The sequence below is a fragment of the Somniosus microcephalus genome, chromosome 18, assembly GCF_052327205.1.
Source record: "Somniosus microcephalus isolate GS21.2 chromosome 18, FLI_Smic_1.0, whole genome shotgun sequence".
NCBI classification, from domain to species: Eukaryota; Metazoa; Chordata; class Chondrichthyes; order Squaliformes; family Somniosidae; genus Somniosus; species Somniosus microcephalus.
Window position 1 is genome coordinate 32,478,921 of NC_141004.1, and position 21,249 is coordinate 32,500,169.

The 21,249-nt window shown below is 45.9% G+C and overlaps 1 protein-coding gene across 4 annotated transcripts in view; it reads left to right on the forward strand.

Annotated features, from left to right (window-relative positions):
• LOC147105202 (cadherin EGF LAG seven-pass G-type receptor 2-like) overlaps positions 1-21,249 on the forward strand; it is a 361,456-nt gene that overhangs the window by 110,623 nt on the left and 229,584 nt on the right. For all 4 annotated transcript variants that reach the window (XM_086011326.1, XM_086011327.1, XM_086011324.1 and 1 more), the window contains exon 2: positions 699-1,337. In XM_086011326.1, coding sequence (XP_085867452.1) covers positions 699-1,337 — 639 coding nt within the window. The remainder of the gene's footprint in view (positions 1-698; positions 1,338-21,249) is intronic.

A 21,249-nucleotide genomic window follows, 5' to 3' on the forward strand; every position in this document is an offset into this window, starting at 1 on the left:
TTAATTTTTGTGACTGATAATCAAATGGTGAGATATGTCCAACTATATGTTTCTACTTTTTTGATTATACAAGAAGTAGTGGACGAGGAGTAGATTTCAGATTGTACACAGGTCTAAATTGGTATTGGGCTGCACTATATAAAGATCCTACCTACCCATAAGTGTATAGGTGAATGCAGAAGTAATATTATCCTACACACATGACTGTCATTACTTAATAAATTATGTTTTTGTTTCTAAATCCTGACCATTCATGAAATGTCTGGGACGTTATTCGGGTGGATTTATTTCAGGGGCAAAATGGCAGTTTCTAATTTTTTTTTGACAATGAAGGGGGTAAGATGATGGTTGACACAAAGTAGTATGATATTGCAATCTAAATCTGGTATGAAGGTTACAGATTTCAACAAAATGAAATGCCTGTAAATTAGCACGAATGATATGATATGAAGTTTTAATGCACCCAACCCAGTTCTCATCTTCCCTCAATTTCAAAGGAGGGGTTAAGCCATTTATTTTAATTGAGTTTCTACCTCTGTTAAAAAGGGGGTAAGAGGAATTTGATATAAACGGGTTAAGCGTTCATACAGTAACATATTTCACAATGCGCTATATTGTTCAGGAAATCTAGATTAAAAGGGCTTGTATATTATAGCAGATGCCCGATGTAATGAAGCTTTTTTGTCCTTGTTTTTCAGATGGTATTCACAGTGTGACAGCCCAGTGTGCACTGCAGGTCACTATCATCACTGACGAAATGTTGAGCAACAGCATCACGTTACGCCTGGAGAACATGTCCCAAGAGAAGTTTCTCTCTCCACTCCTATCTTTGTTTGTTGAGGGAGTGGCCACCGTATTATCTGCTATGAAAGAGGACATTGTGATATTCAACATACAGAATGATACGGACGTCAGGGCCACTATCCTCAATGTCAGTCTGTCGGTCTTGTTGCCTGGTGGGGCCCACAATCAATTTTTCTCCTCGGAGGACCTACAGCAGCAGATTTATCTCAACCGCACTCTGCTGACAGCCATTTCCACACAAAGGGTGCTGCCATTTGATGACAATATTTGCCTCCGGGAACCATGTGAAAATTACATGAAGTGTGTGTCTGTGTTGAAGTTCGATAGCTCTGCCCCGTTTATCACCTCGGATACCATCTTGTTCCGTCCCATCCATCCGATAAATGGCTTGAGGTGTAGATGTCCAGCAGGGTTTACTGGAGACTACTGTGAAACAGAAATTGACCTCTGTTACTCAAACCCCTGTGGAAATAATGGGATTTGTCGGAGTAGAGAAGGAGGATACACATGTGAGTGCCATGAAGACTACACAGGTAAGTTCCAAATCATGCGCAGTTTTACTCATCAGTCCACTGGAACATGTGAAACCAGGTTCTGGTTGGATGGAAATCAATTTGCTTCATATAACATCTTCAGAGCTGTTAAGATGCTACTTGCGATAGCCCCACTCATCCAATGATGGAGCCAGTTGCCATTTACCTGCTACAGGAAACTTTCTGGTATCCGGCATGGACGGGACCGACGTGTTGCCGGTCCATCAACAATGCCGGATAACCGAACGCTATAGTAAAAGATATGGAGCTCGGAGCTCCGTATAAAGCAACAAACCCTGTTGCAGCTTCAAAACAATCGGCACAAGTTGCAAGCGTCTCTGTAGCTTAGCAATAGCTTCAGCTACACCCTTGCACAGCAACAAATGGAGTTTAAAAAGGTAATAAAAGTTATTGGAACCGACTCCTGAATTTTGCCGGTGGATAGAGCATTCTGGTTATTTAGGGGCCAGTTAATCGAAAGTTTCCTGTAGTTTTCATTTCTGTTCAATTCAATTGAAAGTATCGCAATTCAGGTCAAATCCTGTTTAGTGTTTAACCTACAGCCATTTAACACCCACTTCCCTGATGTCCTTCCAATACTACAATCACATGCTAATGCACTAACTGAGTGAGTACAGAACTTCAGTAGCTTAAAATCAAGTCTTTACTCTTACTGGTTAACAACAAAGTATGTGTGTTTCATGACAAAGTTTGAAAAAACTATTTATAGTCGTATCAGAAAAAAGTTATGTTTGTTCATTACCCATTAACTGTCTTTAGTACAATTAGCAAATGCTGCTAACAGTTCAGCATTTTCTTTTTATTAATTCGCATTAAAAAAGCAAAAATCTACAGAGGCTTGAGGAGAGAAAATCATGTTTAATTTCATTTGTTTCCTCACAATACTTTACTGTACAATCTACTTAGGTCAGAATATGATTTTTTTTAAATTACAAAAGCTATTAGTATGCTGTGTATGTGAAGGAGTCTTTTTTTTTAATTTGCCATTTTTTACAAATGGTTCCACAATCCTGAAGGTAATGATTCCTTGCTGGTTGCCATCTAATACCTCACCCAAGTGGTCATTCTTCATTGGGAACTTAGATAGTGAATATTGACAGGCTATTGGAATGTGGGGGACATCGTGGCCAAGTCCAATCTTGTCCTCACATAGCTTCCAGCAGAGGTCTTTGATCAGAAGTGGAAACTCTGCCCAATTGCTCCTCCCCCACACCCAGCCAAGGAACACTGAAAGAAAAGAAAGACTTGCATTTATATAGCGCCTTTTGCAGCCACCGGACGTCCCAAAGTGCTTTACAGCCAGTGAAGTACTTTTGAAGTGTAGTCACTGTTGTAATGTAGGAAACGCTGCAGCCAATTTGTGCACAGCAAGCTCCCACAAACAGCAATGTGATAATGACCAGATAATCTGATTTTAGTGATGTTGATTGAGGGATAAATATTGGCCAGGACACCAGGGATAACTCCTCTGCACTTCTTCAAAATAGTGCCATGGGATCTTTTACATCCACTTGAGCGAGCAGACGGGGCCTCGGCTTAACGTCTCATTCAAAAGACAGCACCCCCCCGACAGTGCAGCACTCTCTCAGCACTGCCCTGGAGTGACAGCCTAGATTTTTGTGCTCAAGTCCCGTGAGTGGGACTATGAACCCACGACCATCTGACTCAGAGGAAAGGGTGCTACCCACTAAGCCACGTCTGACACTGAGGCCAATTACAGCACCCCCGACTGCTGCCTCGGCTGTGATCAGCTAACTCCGTGCACACCTTGGGAATTTCCTGCTCTGTAAGGCTCAGCTGCTCTGTGCCTTAAACAACTGAGTCGTTGTGGAAACTCAGACGTACTATTTTCAGTGCAAGTGGATCACTTGAAGTCCCATAGTGCAAAGCAGCTCAACCTCAGAAACAGCACAAAAGAGGCCGCCCAATGAGGAAGCCAGCATTTGTGATTAAACCCTTTTCCCCCCTTATAAATTAAAAAATTGGTGGTACATTGTGTTATTACATGATTGTTTCATCTTTTGACCATGATTGGTGGGAGAGCTATAAGATTCTTATGAATGTGGGGGATCACAATCCAGTTTTACTTGGTGTTGCATCCATTGCACAGAACTGCACTAATCAAACGCAAATTGAGGCAACAGGGATTACCATACAGGAAAGAGACAATTCACTCTGCAGTAAGCTGGCGTTTCATAGAGTGTTTGTTTTCCTCCACCAGTTTTCTCCCCTTACACCCCAGGTTGTTACAAATGTTGGGTCTGCACTAGATATTCTCTTGGCTTCAGCATCACCGGTCAGTCCTCTAAGAAAACCCGGTGTCCCTTATGGTCTGCAGAGTACCGTTACTACTTAATATCTAGTTCAACAATATGTGGCCCAGGGCCCATAACAATAAGATAGCTCATTAGTATCGGATTCTGCATGTGCTCCGGCATGCATTTCTCCTAACTTTTGGAACGTGGACTAAAGAGCACTCGGGTGAGCTGAGGCCAGTTGTAAACCGACAAACTGGTTTATTTTACATGTAAAATGTGAAGGAACAGAAAACTGTTTTCACAGCAAGACTTTCCTCTTTCCTATCGCTGCCCGTAACATCCAAGTAATAAATTATGATAACTTTGTTCTTTGATATGGGCCCACCTCACTTTACAAGGCAGAATTGCTGAACTAACTTGTGAAATTGAGACTCTGACATCTCTGGAATGTACTAATGATCTTCCCCATTGTCTCAAAACTGGTATAGATAACCATTCTAACCCATTTCTCATCCAAGACTCCATCAGAATTCTTGTCCAAACTTTGTTTCAGTGGGTGGCTCCAGGCTTATTGCTATTGGGCTAGAAACATCTGGTGGAACTCTAAGAATTTCCCCTTGGTAACCTGAACATGACTTTATGTTAGAAACATCGTATATTTTAAACGAAGGACACTTCCGGGCTAAATAGATTTTAAAAAATCTTGCAGCCTTACAGTGCTAATTGATACTGAGATATGTTACAGTTTTTATTTTTAAAAATTCCACTCGCTTTCCTAATTTCATGCTGGAAATTTACCTTGGGCAAAGATCCATTTGCTAAACAAACATGGCAGAATGGGTAGCTGTCACTCCGGCTAATTTTGAAGAGAAACCCCAGTTCAAGGACCAGTGTTTCTAATTTAGAAGATTAGATTGTATGGGAGAGCTCAGTAGCAGTCATCACACTTACCTTCGACAACTTCCAAGGTTATGCCATCATTTTGTTGGATACCAGGTAATAGGGGATAAATGCAATTGAAAGGAAGGATATTAACTCAGTTAATACAGAATCTATATGGGTGGAGCTAAGAAATAGCGAGGGGCGAAAAACATTAATAGGAGTGGTATATAGGCCTCCAAATAGTAAAATAGAGGTTAGGGAGGGCATCACGAGGGAAATTAGAGAAGCGTGCAATAAGAGCACAGCTGTCATCATAGGTGACTTTAACTTACATATAGATTGGACTAGCCTAATCAGTAAAAATAATGAGGAGGAGGAATTCCTTGAGTGTTTAAGGGATGGTTATCTGGATCAATATGTCGAGGAACCAACTCGGGAACAGGCTATATTGGACTGGGTACTGTGCAATGAGAAGGGACTAATCAGTAATCTTGTTGTACGGGGACCCTTGGGTCAGAGCGATCATAACATGATCGATTTCTCACTCGAAATGGAGAGCGAAGAAATTGACTCAGAGACTAAGGTCCTGAATTTAAACAAGGGGAATTATGATGCCATGAGACGGGAACTGAGTAGGTCTGATTGGACAACGTTCCTGGGAGGACTGGAGGTAGATAAACAATGGCAAACATTTAAAGATAGAATGACAAAATTGCAAAAATTGTTTATACCAATCTGGCATAAAAGGAAATCTAAAAAGGTGACTCAACCGTGGATAACAGGGGAAATTAGAGACAGCATAAAATCCAAAGATAGGGCGTATAAAATAGCCAAAAAAAGCGCCAGAGCGGAAGATTGGGAACAGTTTAAGATAGAGCAAAGGAGGGCAAAGGGCATAATCAAGAGGGGCAAAATAGCTTACGAAAACAAGCTGGCGGAAAATATAAAAACTAACTCCAAAAGCTTTTATAAGTATATCAAAAGGAAAAGACTGGTGAAAACCAAAGTTGGTCCATTGCAGTCAGATACGGGGGAATATATAATGGGAAATAAGGAAATGGCAGATCAACTAAATGCATACTTTGGGTCAGTCTTTACGAAGGAAGACACAAAAAACCTCCCTGGGATATCGGGAAAAATAGGGACATTGGCAAAGGAGGAACTGACGCAAATCAATATCTCTAAGGATATGGTGTTAAGGAAGCTAAAGGGATTGAAGGTGGACAAATCCCCAGGGCCTGATAACATGCATCCTAGGGTACTGAAGGAGGTGGCCCTAGAGATAGCGGATGCACTAAGGATGATTTTTCAGAATTCATTAGACTCGGGAACAGTGCCCATGGATTGGAGGGTAGCTAACGTTACCCCACTATTCAAAAAGGGGGGTAGGGAAAAAGCAGGTAATTACAGACCTGTAAGCCTTACATCAGTTGTGGGCAAAATGCTGGAGTCCATCATTAAGGATGAAATAGCGGAGCACTTAGCAAATGGGGACAGGATAGGACAGAGTCAACATGGATTTACAAAGGGTAAATCGTGCTTGACTAATCTATTGGAATTTTTTGAGGGAGTAACTGGTAGAATAGATGGGGGAGAGCCAGTAGATGTGGTGTACCTGGACTTCCAAAAGGCCTTCGATAAGGTCCCACATAAAAGATTAGCATGGAAAATTGAGGCTCATGGGATAAAGGGGAAAGTATTGGCGTGGATAGGGAACTGGCTGTCAGATAGAAAACAGAGAGCTGGAATAAACGGCTCATTTTCTGAATGGCAGGCAGTAACAAGTGGGGTACCACAGGGATCTGTCCTGGGCCCCCAGCTGTTCACAATTTACATTAATGACCTGGATCAGGGAGTCGGATGCAGCATTTCCAAATTTGCAGACGACACTAAACTAGGAGGGGGGGTGGGCTCAGAGGAAGAGACCAGGAAGCTCCAGAGCGATTTGGACAGACTGGGCGATTGGGCGGATAAATGGCAGATGCACTATAATGTGGACAAGTGCGAAGTTATCCACCTTGGGTGCAGGAACGGGAGGGCAAATTATTATTTAAATGGCAATAGATTGGGAGAGGGGGAAGTACAGAGAGACCTGGGTGTTCTTGTACACCAGTCACTGAAGGCGAGCATGCAGGTGCAACAGGCGGTCAAGAAGGCAAACGGTATGCTGGCCTTCATAGCAAAAGGGTTAGAATACAGGAACAGGGATACCTTGCTGCAGCTGTACAGGGCACTGGTGAGACCACACCTCGAGTACTGTGTACAGTTTTGGTCGCCTCATCTGAGGAAGGATGTTCTTGCCATGGAGGGGGTGCAGCGGCGATTCACCAGGCTGATACCAGGAATGGCGGGAATGACCTATGAGGAGAGACTATGTAGTTTAGGGATGTACACACTGGAGTTTAGAAGATTGAGAGGGGACCTCATAGAAGTGTATAAAATTCTGACAGGTCTAGACAGACTGGATGCAGAAGGAATGTTTCCCTTGGCGGGTGAGAACAGAACTAGAGGACATAATTTAAGGATAAGGGCTAAACCATTTAGGACAGAGATGAGGGGGAATTTCTTCACTCAGAGAGTGGTGAACCTGTGGAACTCATTGCCACAGAGGGCAGTGTACGCCAGCTCATTAAATATATTTAAGAGGGAATTAGATATATTTCTACGGGCAAAAGGGGTTAAGGGTTACGGAGAGAAGGCGGGGACGGGATACTGAATTAAAGGATCAGCCATGATCTCATTGAATGGCGGAGCAGGCACGAAGGGCCGAATGGCCTACTCCTGCTCCTATCTTCTATGTATCTATGTATAAAGACTTCAATTTGCAATAATGGCCTCAAACAATTTCTTGTCATTTATAAGTTACTAGCTGGGGGAGCCCGGCTTTGCCAGGGCTGTTTTGGGCCGGGCGGTTTAAATCGAGTGCCAGGCTTTGGGGCCTCTCTGTGTCCCTCTGTGAATCTGCTGCCGGGCAACATTTTAAATCGAGTCCCAGGCTTTTGGGCCCTGTCTGTGTCCCTCTCTCAATCTGCTGCCGGGCAACATTTCTACCTTTTAATACCTTGAAAGATGAAAGTGAAAGTACTTATAAAACGTTTTTGGTAAATCTTATGTTATTTTTAAAAGAGATACTAACTTTTTCAAAGCTGGATGAGCAGAGTAGTTTGAGCTGGAAGCTGAAGTAATGGCAGTGAAACAATGGCTGCCACATCCCTGAGATGAAAACGATTAGTCCCGCCCACCCACACACACCGATTGGCCAACCATCAGGGGACCGTACTGTAGGATTGGTCAATCGTGACAGCACAGGATTGGTCGAACCTTGACGTCAGTCAATCAATGCTAAGTAGCAGATAATGAGTTTAATTTTGAAGGTTTTTTGCATAAGGCGCGAACAATTTTCGTCCGACCGAGAAGTAAATACACTTACCACCATCCCGGAACCGTAAGCTTTCTTTGGAGGTAACGCGCGCGTAGGTACGCTCTATAACTTTCGAGCGCATAGCCGGACAGACGCACACGTGAGGACAGACAGACAGATAGACAGACAGACAGATCGATTCCTTTTTATATATATAGATGTGAACTCTCTAAGTTGCAAGAAGAAGCTTGTTTTAATTCCCTCAAAGTATGTCAGTGAGAAAGTTGAGAAAGCAGATATTTAGGCATATTAGCTTGACTAGCACGCATCCCTGCACATAATTCAATATTTTGTTGTACAGGACAAGAAATTTAAAACAAAATGCAAAAATATTGCAGATGCTAGAAGTCTGAAATAAAAGCAGAAAATGTGGATCCACATGCAGGTCAAGGTAGCATCTATAGAGAGAGGAAGGTAGGGGTAATGTCAGAACAAAGGGTCATAGACCAGAAACGCTAACCTGACCTTCCTCTCTCCACAGATGCTGCCTGACCTGCTGAGTGTTTACAAGAAATTAAAAAAGTGTATTAATATTTTTAACCTGAGCATGTCATCCGTATGATGGGACGATACAAGCTTCGATTTTTCTGATCAGCATTATTTTAACGATGGGGTAACCCATTTACATTTGAAATAGGTTACAGCCATTTTTAAAATAACACTAAGCAGAAATTTGAGGCTACAGTAAATTCATCTCTATCGCAACCTCGGACGATGATGCAAAATGGTCAATATCGAATTAACCACCCATTCATTATGCACCACACTCGATTTTCCTTTCCATTGAAGTCAATAGAAGCAATTAGTTAGAATCATAGAATCGTAGAATGATACAACACAGAAGATGGACATTTGGCCCATCATGCCTGTTCTGGCTCTTAGAATGAATTATCCAATTAGTCCCACTCCCCCACTCTTGCCCAATAGCCCTGCAAAATTTCCCCCTTTATATATTTATCCAATTCCCTTTTGAAACTTATTACTAAATCTGCTTCCATCACCCTTTCAAGCAGTGCATTCCAGATCATAACAACACACGGTGTAAAAACATTTTTCCTCATGTCGCCTCTGGTTCTTTTGCCAATTACCTTAAATCTGTGTCCTCTGGTTACCGACCCTTCTGCCACTGGAAACAGTTTCTCCTTATTTACCCGATCAAAACCATTCGTGATTTTGAACACCTCTATCAAATCTCCCCATAACCTTCTCTACTCTAAGGAGAACAATTTCAGTTTCTCTAGCCTCTTCAAATAACTCATGTCTTTCATTCCTGGTACCATTCTAGTAAATCTCCTCTGCACCCGCTCTAAGGCCTTGACATCCTTCCTAAAGTGTGATGCCCAGAATTGGTCACAATACTTCAGCTGGGGCCTAACCAGTGTTTTATAAAGGTTTAGCATAATTTTCTTGCTTTTGTACACTATGGGCTTAATTTTGTCAATGGGGAGCTTTTGGAGGCGGGACTCCCAATTTTTGGGTTGGAGTCCCGCCTTCATCGACTCGTGGCCAACCCACGCTATTTTCCCCTGATTGACCTTGTTAAGCCCGCCCAGTGGGCTCAGCAGGCCAATTAAGGGATACCTGGTTACTGGTGTTGTCAGCGATTAACATTTCATCTGTCAAGAGCTTTTGACAGATAAAAAATCAACCTTTGACAGCTCTGTGAAGCTGTCAAACGCTGACAATCTGTCTTCTAACTTGAGTCCTTCTACTCAGACTCAGTTAGAGATCTCTCCAGACCAGAAAGCAGAGGCTGCAGCTTTTGACAGTTCAGCGGCCATTCTGCTTTCTGTGCCGGTGAGCTGAGGGACTCCCGAGAACTGAAGGAAGGAAGCCTGCAGGAGAAAGTAAAGGTAAGTAAAACTTATTAAAACACTTTGGCCTAGAAATTGGGTTGGTAGCGCCGGCGCTGAGCGCCTAAAGAGACCTAGAATTGGGGCGAAGCGCTATGTTGGGGCGGATGCTATGAAGATAGCGCCAACTCAGATATTGACTATACATTTAGCGCCTGCGCTAAGTGTTTGCACGCGCCCACGAGCGCAAGCAGCTCATGACGTCATTTCAGTGTGCAATGCCTTTTAGGAGCGCCTGAGTGCATATTGGGTGGCGCCCGGAGTCTTAGCGCCCAGCGCTATTAGTGACAGTTCGAGGGAGGGCTAACAGGCCCTTCTCGGAGTAGGGGGGCGCTATTTAAAGGGGACAGCTCTACTGCAGAATCTTCTGCCACTTGGCCTGCTCATTGCGCTCGCTGCTAGAGAGTTGGCGAGCTAATGTGGAGCAGAGTTCTGGGATTTGAGCTTTACAGTAATTGATACCTTCAACCCTGTCCGAAGCACTTGCACCACTACACCTAAAAGCCTTTTGACCAACTGGCATCGGAATGGGAGCTTGTTTGGAGGGCGACGGACCTCATCTGCACTCTGTGCAGCAGTCATGATGAACTGCCTTGCCCTGCGGGGAGACGGTGGCCGAACTTGCCTATCCCCCCTGCGTTGCTCCATGCCGCTTGGTCCGGCAACTGGTTCATCCTCAGAGCCACCCCCCCTCCCCTCCAGGGGACTACTATCCCCAGTCTGCAGATGTCTCCGCTCCCCGGATTCTGCAACGGCTGGTCCGGATTCCTCCTGGTCCTCGCCTCCGGTGGCACTGGCACTGGCAGCTTCAGCGCGTTGAGCCCGAGTTGGTGCTGCTTCATCTGAAAGTGGGAGGTGGAAGAGTGGCTTTAGCAAAAGGACAGGTTTGCTGAAAGGCATGCCAGATTGCGGCAAGGCTCTGACATGGCTGCACACTGAGGATGCATGCTGGTGGGGGGACCAAGTGGAAGGCAACAGGTGGAAAAGGTGAGAGTCTTACCCTCGCTGTCGGTAATGGGGTCTGCAGATGCAGTGGTCACAGGACCAGACAGACGTCCTCCAAGTATCTGGTGCACTCTCTCCTCCAGATCCGTGAGAGTGACCACTTGTGCAGGTCCGCCACCGGTTCGACGCTGCTCCTTTCTAATCTGTGCCATCTTGGACTGCAGGGGAAAGAAGGGGAGGTTCTGTTACATGAGGCCTTGAGACCTCATCGCATGCCCCCCATGGTGCAAGAGCCCTTACATGAGGCCTTGAGACATCTGTCCATGTGTGTGGCCAGAAAGGGCCATGGGTGCATAATGACAGATGGCCATTGGCGCATCATTGCAGCAGGGTGCCCGAAGTCAGCTGCAGATGGAGGGAAGCACAAGTTTGGTAAACCATCACTCACTTTAGCGATCCGTGTGAGGTCGTTGAATTTCTTCCTGCACTGAACAGGGGTCCTGGTCACCATGCTGCTGGAATTCACCCTCACAGCAACCTCCCTCCAAGATCGTTGATAAGCCTTCTGATTTGGCCTCTTGCCATTATCCGGATACAGGACCTCTCGATGGTGTTCAACTGCAGCCACCAAGTGGTCCAGAGCCTCAGTGCTGAAGCGCTCTGCTCTCTGCCTAACCTTCTCCATAATGCACAAGTTTCTAACGCCAGACAAGGGCGAGCGCCGAATCTGAGGCCTACAGGGCGTTGGGTGTTTAAGCTCAGTCTGACTTACCCGCCCCTTTAAGAGCCGGCCGGTGCCTGTAGGTCTCGTGCTTTCCCGTAATTGAGTTCACCTGCGCTGCGCCCGTCCGCGTCGATATTGAGTAGCGCCTGACCTTTTGCGCCTTAAGAGCACCGTGCAACGGCTGATTTAGTGCCTCAATCCCCTTTGGGGGCGATGCAACCCAATATCGCGCCAGGCGGCGATAAGTTTCGTCTGGCTATAAACTTTGCGCATCGCCAGTTCTAACGCCTCAAGCGGGGCTATACCCAATTTCTAGGCCTTTACACTTACCTCACACACTTACCTCACACACTTACCTCTGCACACATGCACCCATCACTCACCTGCACAACGGACATCTCGACCCCTCCAACCCCTGCAGACCGACGGTCCGCCACGCTAACTTGGCGTGGTTCGGAGCCGTCGGACAGCCCACACTTCAGGGCTAAAAATAGGGATTAGGCAAAAAACTGCCTGTTAACTACCTGTTAACAGGCAGTTAATTGGCACTAATCCCCTTCCCGCCTCGGGGAGGCGGCTCCCAGCACAGGTCGGGTACCCGCCTCCTGGGACATTGGCACAGATGTGGGTTGGGGGCGGGATGGGTTCCTGCCCCCCGATTCTGCAATTTCCCCACCACTCCAGCCTCCAAACCCACCTCCTCGAGGCTTGCCTCTATTTATAAAGCCCAGGATCCTGTATGCCTTTTTAATGGACTTCTCAACTTGCCCTGCCACCTTCAAAGACTTGTGTACATACATACCCACGTCTCATGTTTCTGGCAAACCCTTTAAAATTGTACCATTCAGTTTAGATTGCTTCACCTTATTCTTCCTACCAAAATAAATCACTTCATACTTCTCTGCGTTAAATTGCATCTGCCATGTATCTGCCCATTTCACCAGTCTGTCTGTCTGTGTCCGTTACTATCCTCCTCACTGTTTACTAAATGTCCGCGTTTCATGCCATCTGCAAACATTGAAATTATGCCCTGCATACCCAGTCCAGGTCATTAATATATATCAAAAAAGCAGTGGGGGCACCACGACACACTTCCCTCCAGTCTGAATAACAACCACTTACCACTACTCTCTGCTTTCTGTCCCTTAGCCAATTTTGTATCCACGCAGCCACTGCCCCTTTAATCCCATGGGCTTCAATTTTTCTAACAAGTCTATTATGTGGTACTTTTATCAAACGCCTTTTGAAAGTCCATATACACATCAACCACACTACCTTCATCAACCCTCTCCATTATTTCATCAAAGAATTCAATCAAGTTAGTCAAACATGATTTGACTCTAACAAAATGGCTTTCATTTATTACCCCATATTTTTCCAAGTGCCAATTCATTTTGTCCCAGATTATTGTCTCCAAGTGTTTCCATCACCATCGATGTTAGGCTGCCTGGCCTGTAGCTGTCGCGTTTATCCTTCTCCCCTTTTTTGAACATGGGTGTTACACTTGCAATCCTCCAGTCCACTGGCACCCCTCCCATGTCGAAGGAGAATTGGAAGATTGTGGTCAGAGCCTCCACAATTTCCACCTTTACTTCCCTCAGCAACCTAGGATGCCTCCCATCCAAACCAGGTGACTTTTCTACTTTGAGCGCTGCCAACTTTTTAAGTACCTCCTCTTTATCTATTTTATGCTATCAAATTTCTCTACTACCTCCTCCTTTACTGTGACATTGGCAGCATCCTCTTCTTTAGTGAAGACCGATGCAAAGTACTGATTTAGTTCCTCAGCCATGCCGCTTGCCTCCACAAGAAGATTTCTTTTTTGGTTCCTAATTGGCCCCACCCTTCCTTTAACTACCCTTTTGCTATTTATATGTTTATAAAAGACTTTTGGGTTCCCTTTTATGTTACTCACTAATCTATTCTCATATACTCTCTTTACCCCTTATTTCCTTTTTCAGTTCTGCTCTGTACTTTTTGTATTCAGCTTGGTTCTCTACTGAATTAGAAGCCTGACATTTATCATTAGCCTCCTTTTTCTGTTTCATTTTAATCTCTATGGGGTAAAAATTGGGTAGCGCCCCCTTAATTTTAGCGCCCCGAAAAAGTTAGCGCTCCTGTGTCTGATTTTCCCAGGTAGCGCCCCGAGAGGGAGGAGGGGCGCTACTGGAAGCTCCCCGCATCCCTCTTGGGGCGCTGCGAGGCAATATCGCGGCGCTAGGCGCTGCAGCATGTCGTGCCGCGGTACAGCAGGCCTTCCTTCCCTTATTAAAGGGGAGGGGCCTGGCGCAGCGCATCCCGGCGCCCAGCTGGGAGTGCCAACAAACGAGCCCGGCACCCAAGAGGAGTGCCGGGCTCATGGAGAGCAGCTGACACCCCCCGCGGCGGGGGGGGTGCTTCACGGGGGCCGGGGACAGCAAAGGGGACAGGTGCTGGCAAGCGGCCGGGCAACAAAAATGACCGCCCGCCGCCTCCCCTTTAACTAGCGCCGCCCTGGCCGCAGGTAGGCCCCTCTGACCCCAGCGGACATGGCGTCTGGCGATAAATCAGGGGGCGCCACCCAATATTACAGCCGGGGCGCTGCTCACAGCAATGACGCCACGCCCAGGCGCTAGTTGATTTGCGCCTCTTAGGGCGCTAATGGGAGGCACAAATCAACCGAATTTAGCCCCCTATATCTTTAGTCAGCCAGGGAGCTTTAGCTTTGGATGCCTTTCCTTTCCCCTTCGTGGGACTGTGTCTAGTCGATATGTGAACTATCTCCTCTTTGAAAGCTTCCTATTGATTATTTACTCTTTTACCTGCCAGTTTTTGATTACAGTCCACCTCGGCCAGATCCCTTTTAGTTATTGTTTTTTTCCCATTTTATGCTATTACCCAAAGTTACAACTACCCCCACTATCTCTCCTGACCTGAAATGGAACTACCACATCACCATTGCTAAAGCTGCCTTCAAGAAGTTCAATTTCCTCTAGTGTGCCAAACACTTCTTTTCACCTCTACAACTCTTAGCTTTCCCAGAAGCTTCATGTAAGCTTGAATACTGCTCATGTATCTGGAATGGTTCTTCTACCTCCTTTCTCACATTTGTGGACAGAGTACAAAAGGTATTGTAATCTGTTCAGTGATCCCTCTCTCACCTCTAACCTCCACCACTCTCCACTTTCACATTTCTTGCCTTTCTCTATTTTATCAATACTACCATGGTCAGTGCTCCACTGAAATGTCCACTTCCTGTTCCTCCTAATTTGTAAATATGCCATCCTGCATGCTTTTGCTCTCTGCATCTCCACTACATTGAAATCAAGACTCGCTGCACAGTCTCCTACTCAAACTCCTTCTTTGCCAGATCCTCAAATCCCAAATCCTGTAGAATTCCTCTATTTTTTCTCCCACTACAATATTCAAGCTCTTAAAACCTGAGCTTGACATCATGTAATTACTGCTTCCTATTTACCTCATCTCTTGTTAATTTTCTCAACTTGGCAGTGCCCTAAATCACAGACCATGACCTTTTCATGTTGGTTTCTCAGTTTTAAAAAGAAGTCAGTTGTGTTTGGTTGTGGACACTGATATAATGTTTGTGCGATATCGCATTGTATTCTCGCCATCTATGAAAAATAACAGGCTTAGCACTGTGTCCAGGCAGACAGTAACAGCGGCAAGCCTCTATGTAATAATTCCCTATCACTATGACAGCAATCAGTGGCTTGCTTCTAGAACATCGGCCCAGAAATTAGGATCGGGGGCTTGCCGCGCGTGCAAGCCCCCGATGTGCACTTACCCGGCGCGCCGACAGCTGAAGCCTGGGACTGCTTGGAATTCCTGTCACTGGCCCAGTTCAGCTGTCGGCGCGCTGTGCTTGCCTGATCCAGCGGCGTAGTTATTGGATGTGCCGGCTGGGATCAGGTGAGCACTGGGCAGCCAATCAGGGGAGGGGAAACTTCATTCATGAGTTTGATAGTAAGAACTGTCAAACTCATGAAAACTACGGGCGCCCAAAACACTACTTAAACTTTAAATAAAATTTTTAAAACATCCCACTAATTAAATGAACTATAAATAGCTTTAAAAAACTATTTTAAACAATTAATCAAATTTTTGAAAAAAATAATTTTTTAGGAAATCGGGTCTAAAAATAAACTTACCTTACTGTAAAGTCCTTAAAAACAATAACGCTGTGGAAAAAATGTTATAATTTTAAATAATAGACCACTTACCTTAAAGAATCAAGTCCTTACGTCTCCTTTTTACATTTCTAAAAAGTTCAGGCACTTACACACGGGCAAACCTGTCAAAAAGAAGGAAGTTCGCATTGGACCTCTGAACCCCTTGGAGGAAATGCCGGTTTCCTGTGCATGCTGAAATCCGGCACTTCCAACGGGCCCACGCGTGAGTACCCCGTCCGTACTCACGCATTGGGACCGGAATTACTGGCCCATGATGTTTAGTTCAGGACCTGAGGACACATAATCTTACAACTGTGGATAACTTATCTCTTAATTCCATTGTTTCCAAACTTAGAAATAAATGATGGCAGGTAATAGCATATAGTGGGGCAAGTAATGTCTAGTCGAAGGAAAGTAAGACTTCATAAGTGGATGAGTGAAAGAAATATGTGTGTGTTAGCGTAGGATGTGTGAAGGTTGGAAACGCTGGGATTTTAGTATCAACAAATTATTTTTACCTTTTACAACCTGTACTGCATGTTGGCGATTGTGATCAAATTACATGAGCAAGACCTGAAGTCTTGAGCAGATTACAAATCCAGCATGCATTGATGATCTTCCAACCAATTGGAGGAGGACACGAGGGGGCCGAAATTCGTCTCCTTTGCGCCTGCCGTTACCACCTCCGGGGGTGGGGGGGGGGCGTAAAGGGGTTATCGCCGGTGGGGGGGGGAAAAGCACTTCCCGCAAAATTTGGCGGAGCTTTGCTGAGGCGCTACCCGCTAGCACCACGCACCCGCCAGTAGCGCCTCGGGCCACCACGCCTCCGGCGATGAAGTCATCGCTGTGCATGGTGACTCCTTAGCGCCCCGCCGCATCCCCTTACAGCCCTGCGGCAGAAATTCGGCTGCGCCCCGCGAGGCTGCCACTGGCGGTGTCAGCGCCAGCCTCATGGGTCACGAGCTGGGCCGACTGCCACTCGCAGGGCAGTAGTTAAAGGGGAGGTGCGGCCGTGACCTGCGGCGCCATTTTCTTCTTTTGGCCGGCCTCCAGATCGGCCCTCCGTGGTGGGCCGTGGCGTGGTCCTGGCACTGTGTCTCGGCACCGGGCTGCTGCCATGGCACCACACCGCCCTGGTGGCCTAGTTGGGGGCCATTGGAGGCCCTGCAGAGTGTGCAGCGGCCCTCCCCTTTAACTGAAGGGGAGGGGTGTTGAAACGCGGTGGAGCCTCTGCGGAGCTTTCGTGGAGCGCTGCTAATCGCGCCCCAACATCGCCTCGGTTACCGCCCCACCAGGAAGTGGAGCGCCCGACATTGCGCTCCACTTCCTGGGCTGGGTGATAAGGCGAATTTCGCGGCCAGGGCAGGACTTCCTCGCCGGGCGCTGCATGTCCCGCCTCGCCAGCGTTACTGCCCTGAAACGGGGCGCTACCGAATTTCGCGCCCGAGGTCTGTTTTATAATTTCTTGTTTCTATGGTAGCAGGTGTCAGACCCTGGTTAACAGCACTGATTACATAGTTTTATCAATGGATAATGAAATGAATTGTTTAAATTTTAAATGTCTAAACAGTTCCAAAATAGGCTTTAAATGCTGTTTTTTTAAATTGAATTTCCTGACTGCTCCAATGACAGATTGGTTAAGTGTTTGGGAGACAATCATCCACGCACAGAAATGCCCCTTTTATGCCCACAGTATTAGTGGACTTCTTTGCAGAATGCTCACTGAAATATAGAAATACTTCCTCCCCTATTTTCTCATTTCTCTGTTCTGCTGGAGGCACTCGCTCATCATAGAATCCCAGAAACTTACAGCACATAGGAGGCCATTTGGCCCGTCGTGCTTGTGCTGGCTCTTAGAAAGAGCAGTCATGCTTAGTCCCACACGCCCGCTTTTTGTCCGTAACCCTGGAACTTCCTCATCCTCAAGTACCTGTCCAACTCCTGCTGATGCATGGTTCCAATTATGCTAGTTGTCCACTGGTACTTCACTCAAGTAAGAAACTCTTCATGTAGAGGCCAAGATAGTGAGTGTCAGCGGGCTCTTCAATGGGAGGGGGATCACAATTGGACCTGATCCTTCCTGCCACCCGACATCAACACACATGTATTTCCCGGCAGAGATGCTGGATAGCAATTAAGAGTGGGAAGCCTCATTAACTTTTCCCCCTTCCTGGTTCAGGGGTCAGTGAGGCCATTTGTTGTGTGCCTATTACTATCAGCGGAGATCAGGTAATATCGTATCAAAAGGGTGGCTTAATTGGTCTGTATATTCAATACCGTGCATCCCAATGAGAGTCCAAACAAGGAAAATTATGTTAGCACTAAGGATACAGAGTACCTAGCAGCAGTATGGTTTTCTGGGGGCAGGCACCTCTGGATTGACCCATGGGTCATTCTGAAGTCTTGCCTCTATTGTTTTCGATGGAACCACTTAGAATGTATGGTGGGGAGGGGCAGGGAGAGACATCATGCAGTGCCTAGGAAAAAGGGAGGCCTGATTGATTCCCTGCAGCTCACAACAGTGATTTCTTTTTAAATAAAAAGATATATAGACAATGTGGGGGATTTGAGCTGGGAGCAGGTTTCAGCTGGGCACGGGCGAGGCAAGTGTCAAACCCATCCAGCCACATCAGTTGGAGGCCTGGACTATTTTAACTGCCGGGTCTCACCCGAAGCAGGCAGAACGTGGCATCTGGCCGGCTATGGAAGATCGGAGGCTGCCTGCCGGCATTCGGGTGAGTCACGGGAGGGATTTCAGCAGGGCTTGTGCATGGGAAGGAGGAGGGGAGACGGGACAGCAGAGGCCACGCCTGCTTCCCCTGACATAGAAACATAGAAGATAGGAGCAGGAGTAGGCCATTCGGCCTCTCGAGCCTGCTCCGCCATTCAATGAGATCATGGCTGATCATCCAAAATTCAGTACCCTGTTCCTGCCTTCTCTCCATATCCCTTGATCCCTTTAGCTTTAAGAAATATATCCAACTCCTTCTTGAATATATTTAATGAATTGGCCTCTACTGCCTTCTTTGGCAGAGAATTCTACAGGTTCACCACGCTCTGGGTGAAGAAATTCCTCCTCATCTCTGTCCTAAATGGCTTACCCGTTATCCTTAGACTGTGACCCCTGGTTATGGAATCCCCGACCATCGGGAACATCCTTCCTTCCAGCATCTAGTCTGTCTAGTCCTGTTGGAATTTTATAAGTTTCGATGAGATCCCCTCTCATCCTTCTAAACTCCAGCGAGTACAAGCCCAATCGACCCAGTCTCTCCTCATACGTCATTCCTGCCATCCCAGGTATCAGCCTGGTGAAACTTCACTGCACTCCTTCCATGGCAAGAACATCCTTCCTCAGATAAGGCGACCAAATCTGCACACAATACTCAAGGTGTGGCCTCACCAAGGCCCTGTACAACTGCAGCAAGACATCCTTGTTCCTGTACTCAAACCCTCTCGCTACGAAGGCCAACATACCATTTGCCTTCTTAACCGCCTGCTGCACCTGCATGCTTACTTTCAGCGACTGGTGCACAAGAACGCCCAGGTCTCGTTGCACTTCCCCTTCTCCCAATCTATTGCCATTTGGATAATAATCTGCCTTCCTGTTTTTGACACCAAAGTGGATAACCTCGCATTTATCCATGTTATATTGCATCTGCCATGCTTCTGCCCAATCACCCAACCTGTCCGAATCATACTGGAGTTTCTCGGCAGCCTCCTCACAGCACACATGCCCACCCAGCTTTGTGTCGTCTGCAAACTTGGAGATATTACATCTAGTTCCCTCGTCCAGATCATTAATATATATTGTGAATAGCTGGGGTCCAAGGACCGAACCCTAACCCACTAGTCACTGCCTGCCACTCAGAAAAAGAGCCGTTTATTCCAACTCTTTGCTTTCTGTCTGCCAACCAGTTTTCTATCCAAGTCAATACCTTGCCCCCAATCCCATGTGCCTTAATTTTACACACTAATCTCTTATGCGGGACCTTGTCGAAAGCCTTTTGAAAATCCAAATACACCACATCCACTGGTTCTCCCTTATCTATTTTACCAGTTACATCCTCAAAAAATTCCAGTAGATTAGTCAAGCACGATTTACCTTTTGTAAAGCCATGTTGACTTTGTCCGATCCGGTCACTTTTTTCCAAGTGCTCTGCTATTACATCCTTTATAATGGACTCTAGCATTTTCCCCACTACCGATGTCAGGTCTGTAATTCTCTGTTTTCTCTCTACCACCCTTTTTGAACAGTGGGGTAACATTAGCTACCCACCAATCCATGGGTACTGTTTCAGAGTCTATCGAATTTTGGAAGATGACCACCAATGCATCTACTATTTCTAGGGCCACTTCCTTAAGTACCCTAGGATGTAGATTATCAGGCCCTGGGGATTTATCGGCCCTCAATCCCATCCATTTCCCTACAAATACTGATTTCTATCAGTTCCTCCCTTTCATTAGACCCTATGTTCCCCGACATCTTTGGGAGGTTATTTGTGTCCTCCTTTGTGAAGACAGAACCAAAGTATGTATTTAATTGGTCTGCCTTTTCTTTGTTCCCCATTATAAATTCCCCTGATTCTGACTGCAAGGGACCTACGCTTGACTTCACCAATCTTTTTCTCTTCACATATCTATAAAAGCTTTTACAGTCAGTTTTTATGTTCCCTGAAAGCTTACTCTCATACTCTATTTTCCCCCTCTTAATTAATCCCTTTGTCCTCCTTTGTTGGATCCTAAACTGCTCCCAATCCTCAGGTTTACTGCTTTTTCTGGCCAATTTTTATGTCCTCTCCTTGGATCTTATGCTATCCCTAATTTCCCTTGTTAGCCACGGTTGAGTCACCTTTTTTGTTTTATTTTTATGCCAAACTGGGATGAACAAATTCTGTAGTTCATCCATGCGATATTTGAATGTTTGCAATTGCCCATCCACCATCAACCCTTTGAGTGACATTCCCCAATCAATCCTACCCAACTCGCACCTCATACCATCGTAGTCTCCTTTATTTAACTCCGCAAAAGAAAGTTTAACACTTACCTTACAGGGCCTCTTGTTCCTACAGAGCAGGTTTCACTGAGTGGGGTGGGTGCCCACCCAGTGTAGTGTTAAAATACCATTGAGGTGATAATGCCGTCATGTGATCCCAATTGACAGATATTAATGAGGCTCTTACCTGTGTCAGGCAGGCACCTTGGCCATCTAAAATAATGGGCCCAATTAAAATGGTGGCAGGCGGTGGGCAAAAATTGAGCGGAAAGGGGCAGTAAGGTGTTTTTAACTGTGTGGCCACCCCATTCCCATTGACCGGGGTGGGTTTTAAATCACCCCACTGTCATTGTGAACATAGAAGTTGGTCTGATTGTTTTCATATATATAATCAGAAATTTCTTTTCTTTTCAAAAGAAATCTAATAACCATGCATTTTGTTTGCATGGTAGTATACTGGAAAGAATGTAATGGACAGTTTTAGCCTATTATTATGATGTAGACTTTCCCCTTCACAGACCTCATCTTTTTTCCCCCCCCCCGGCTCCATTGTTTTGGAATGGTTGTGACGTTAATGAATGATAGCTGCAGGAAAAGATCCGACAGCAGCTATTCATCATTGTCAGAATAAACGGTTATGGAATAG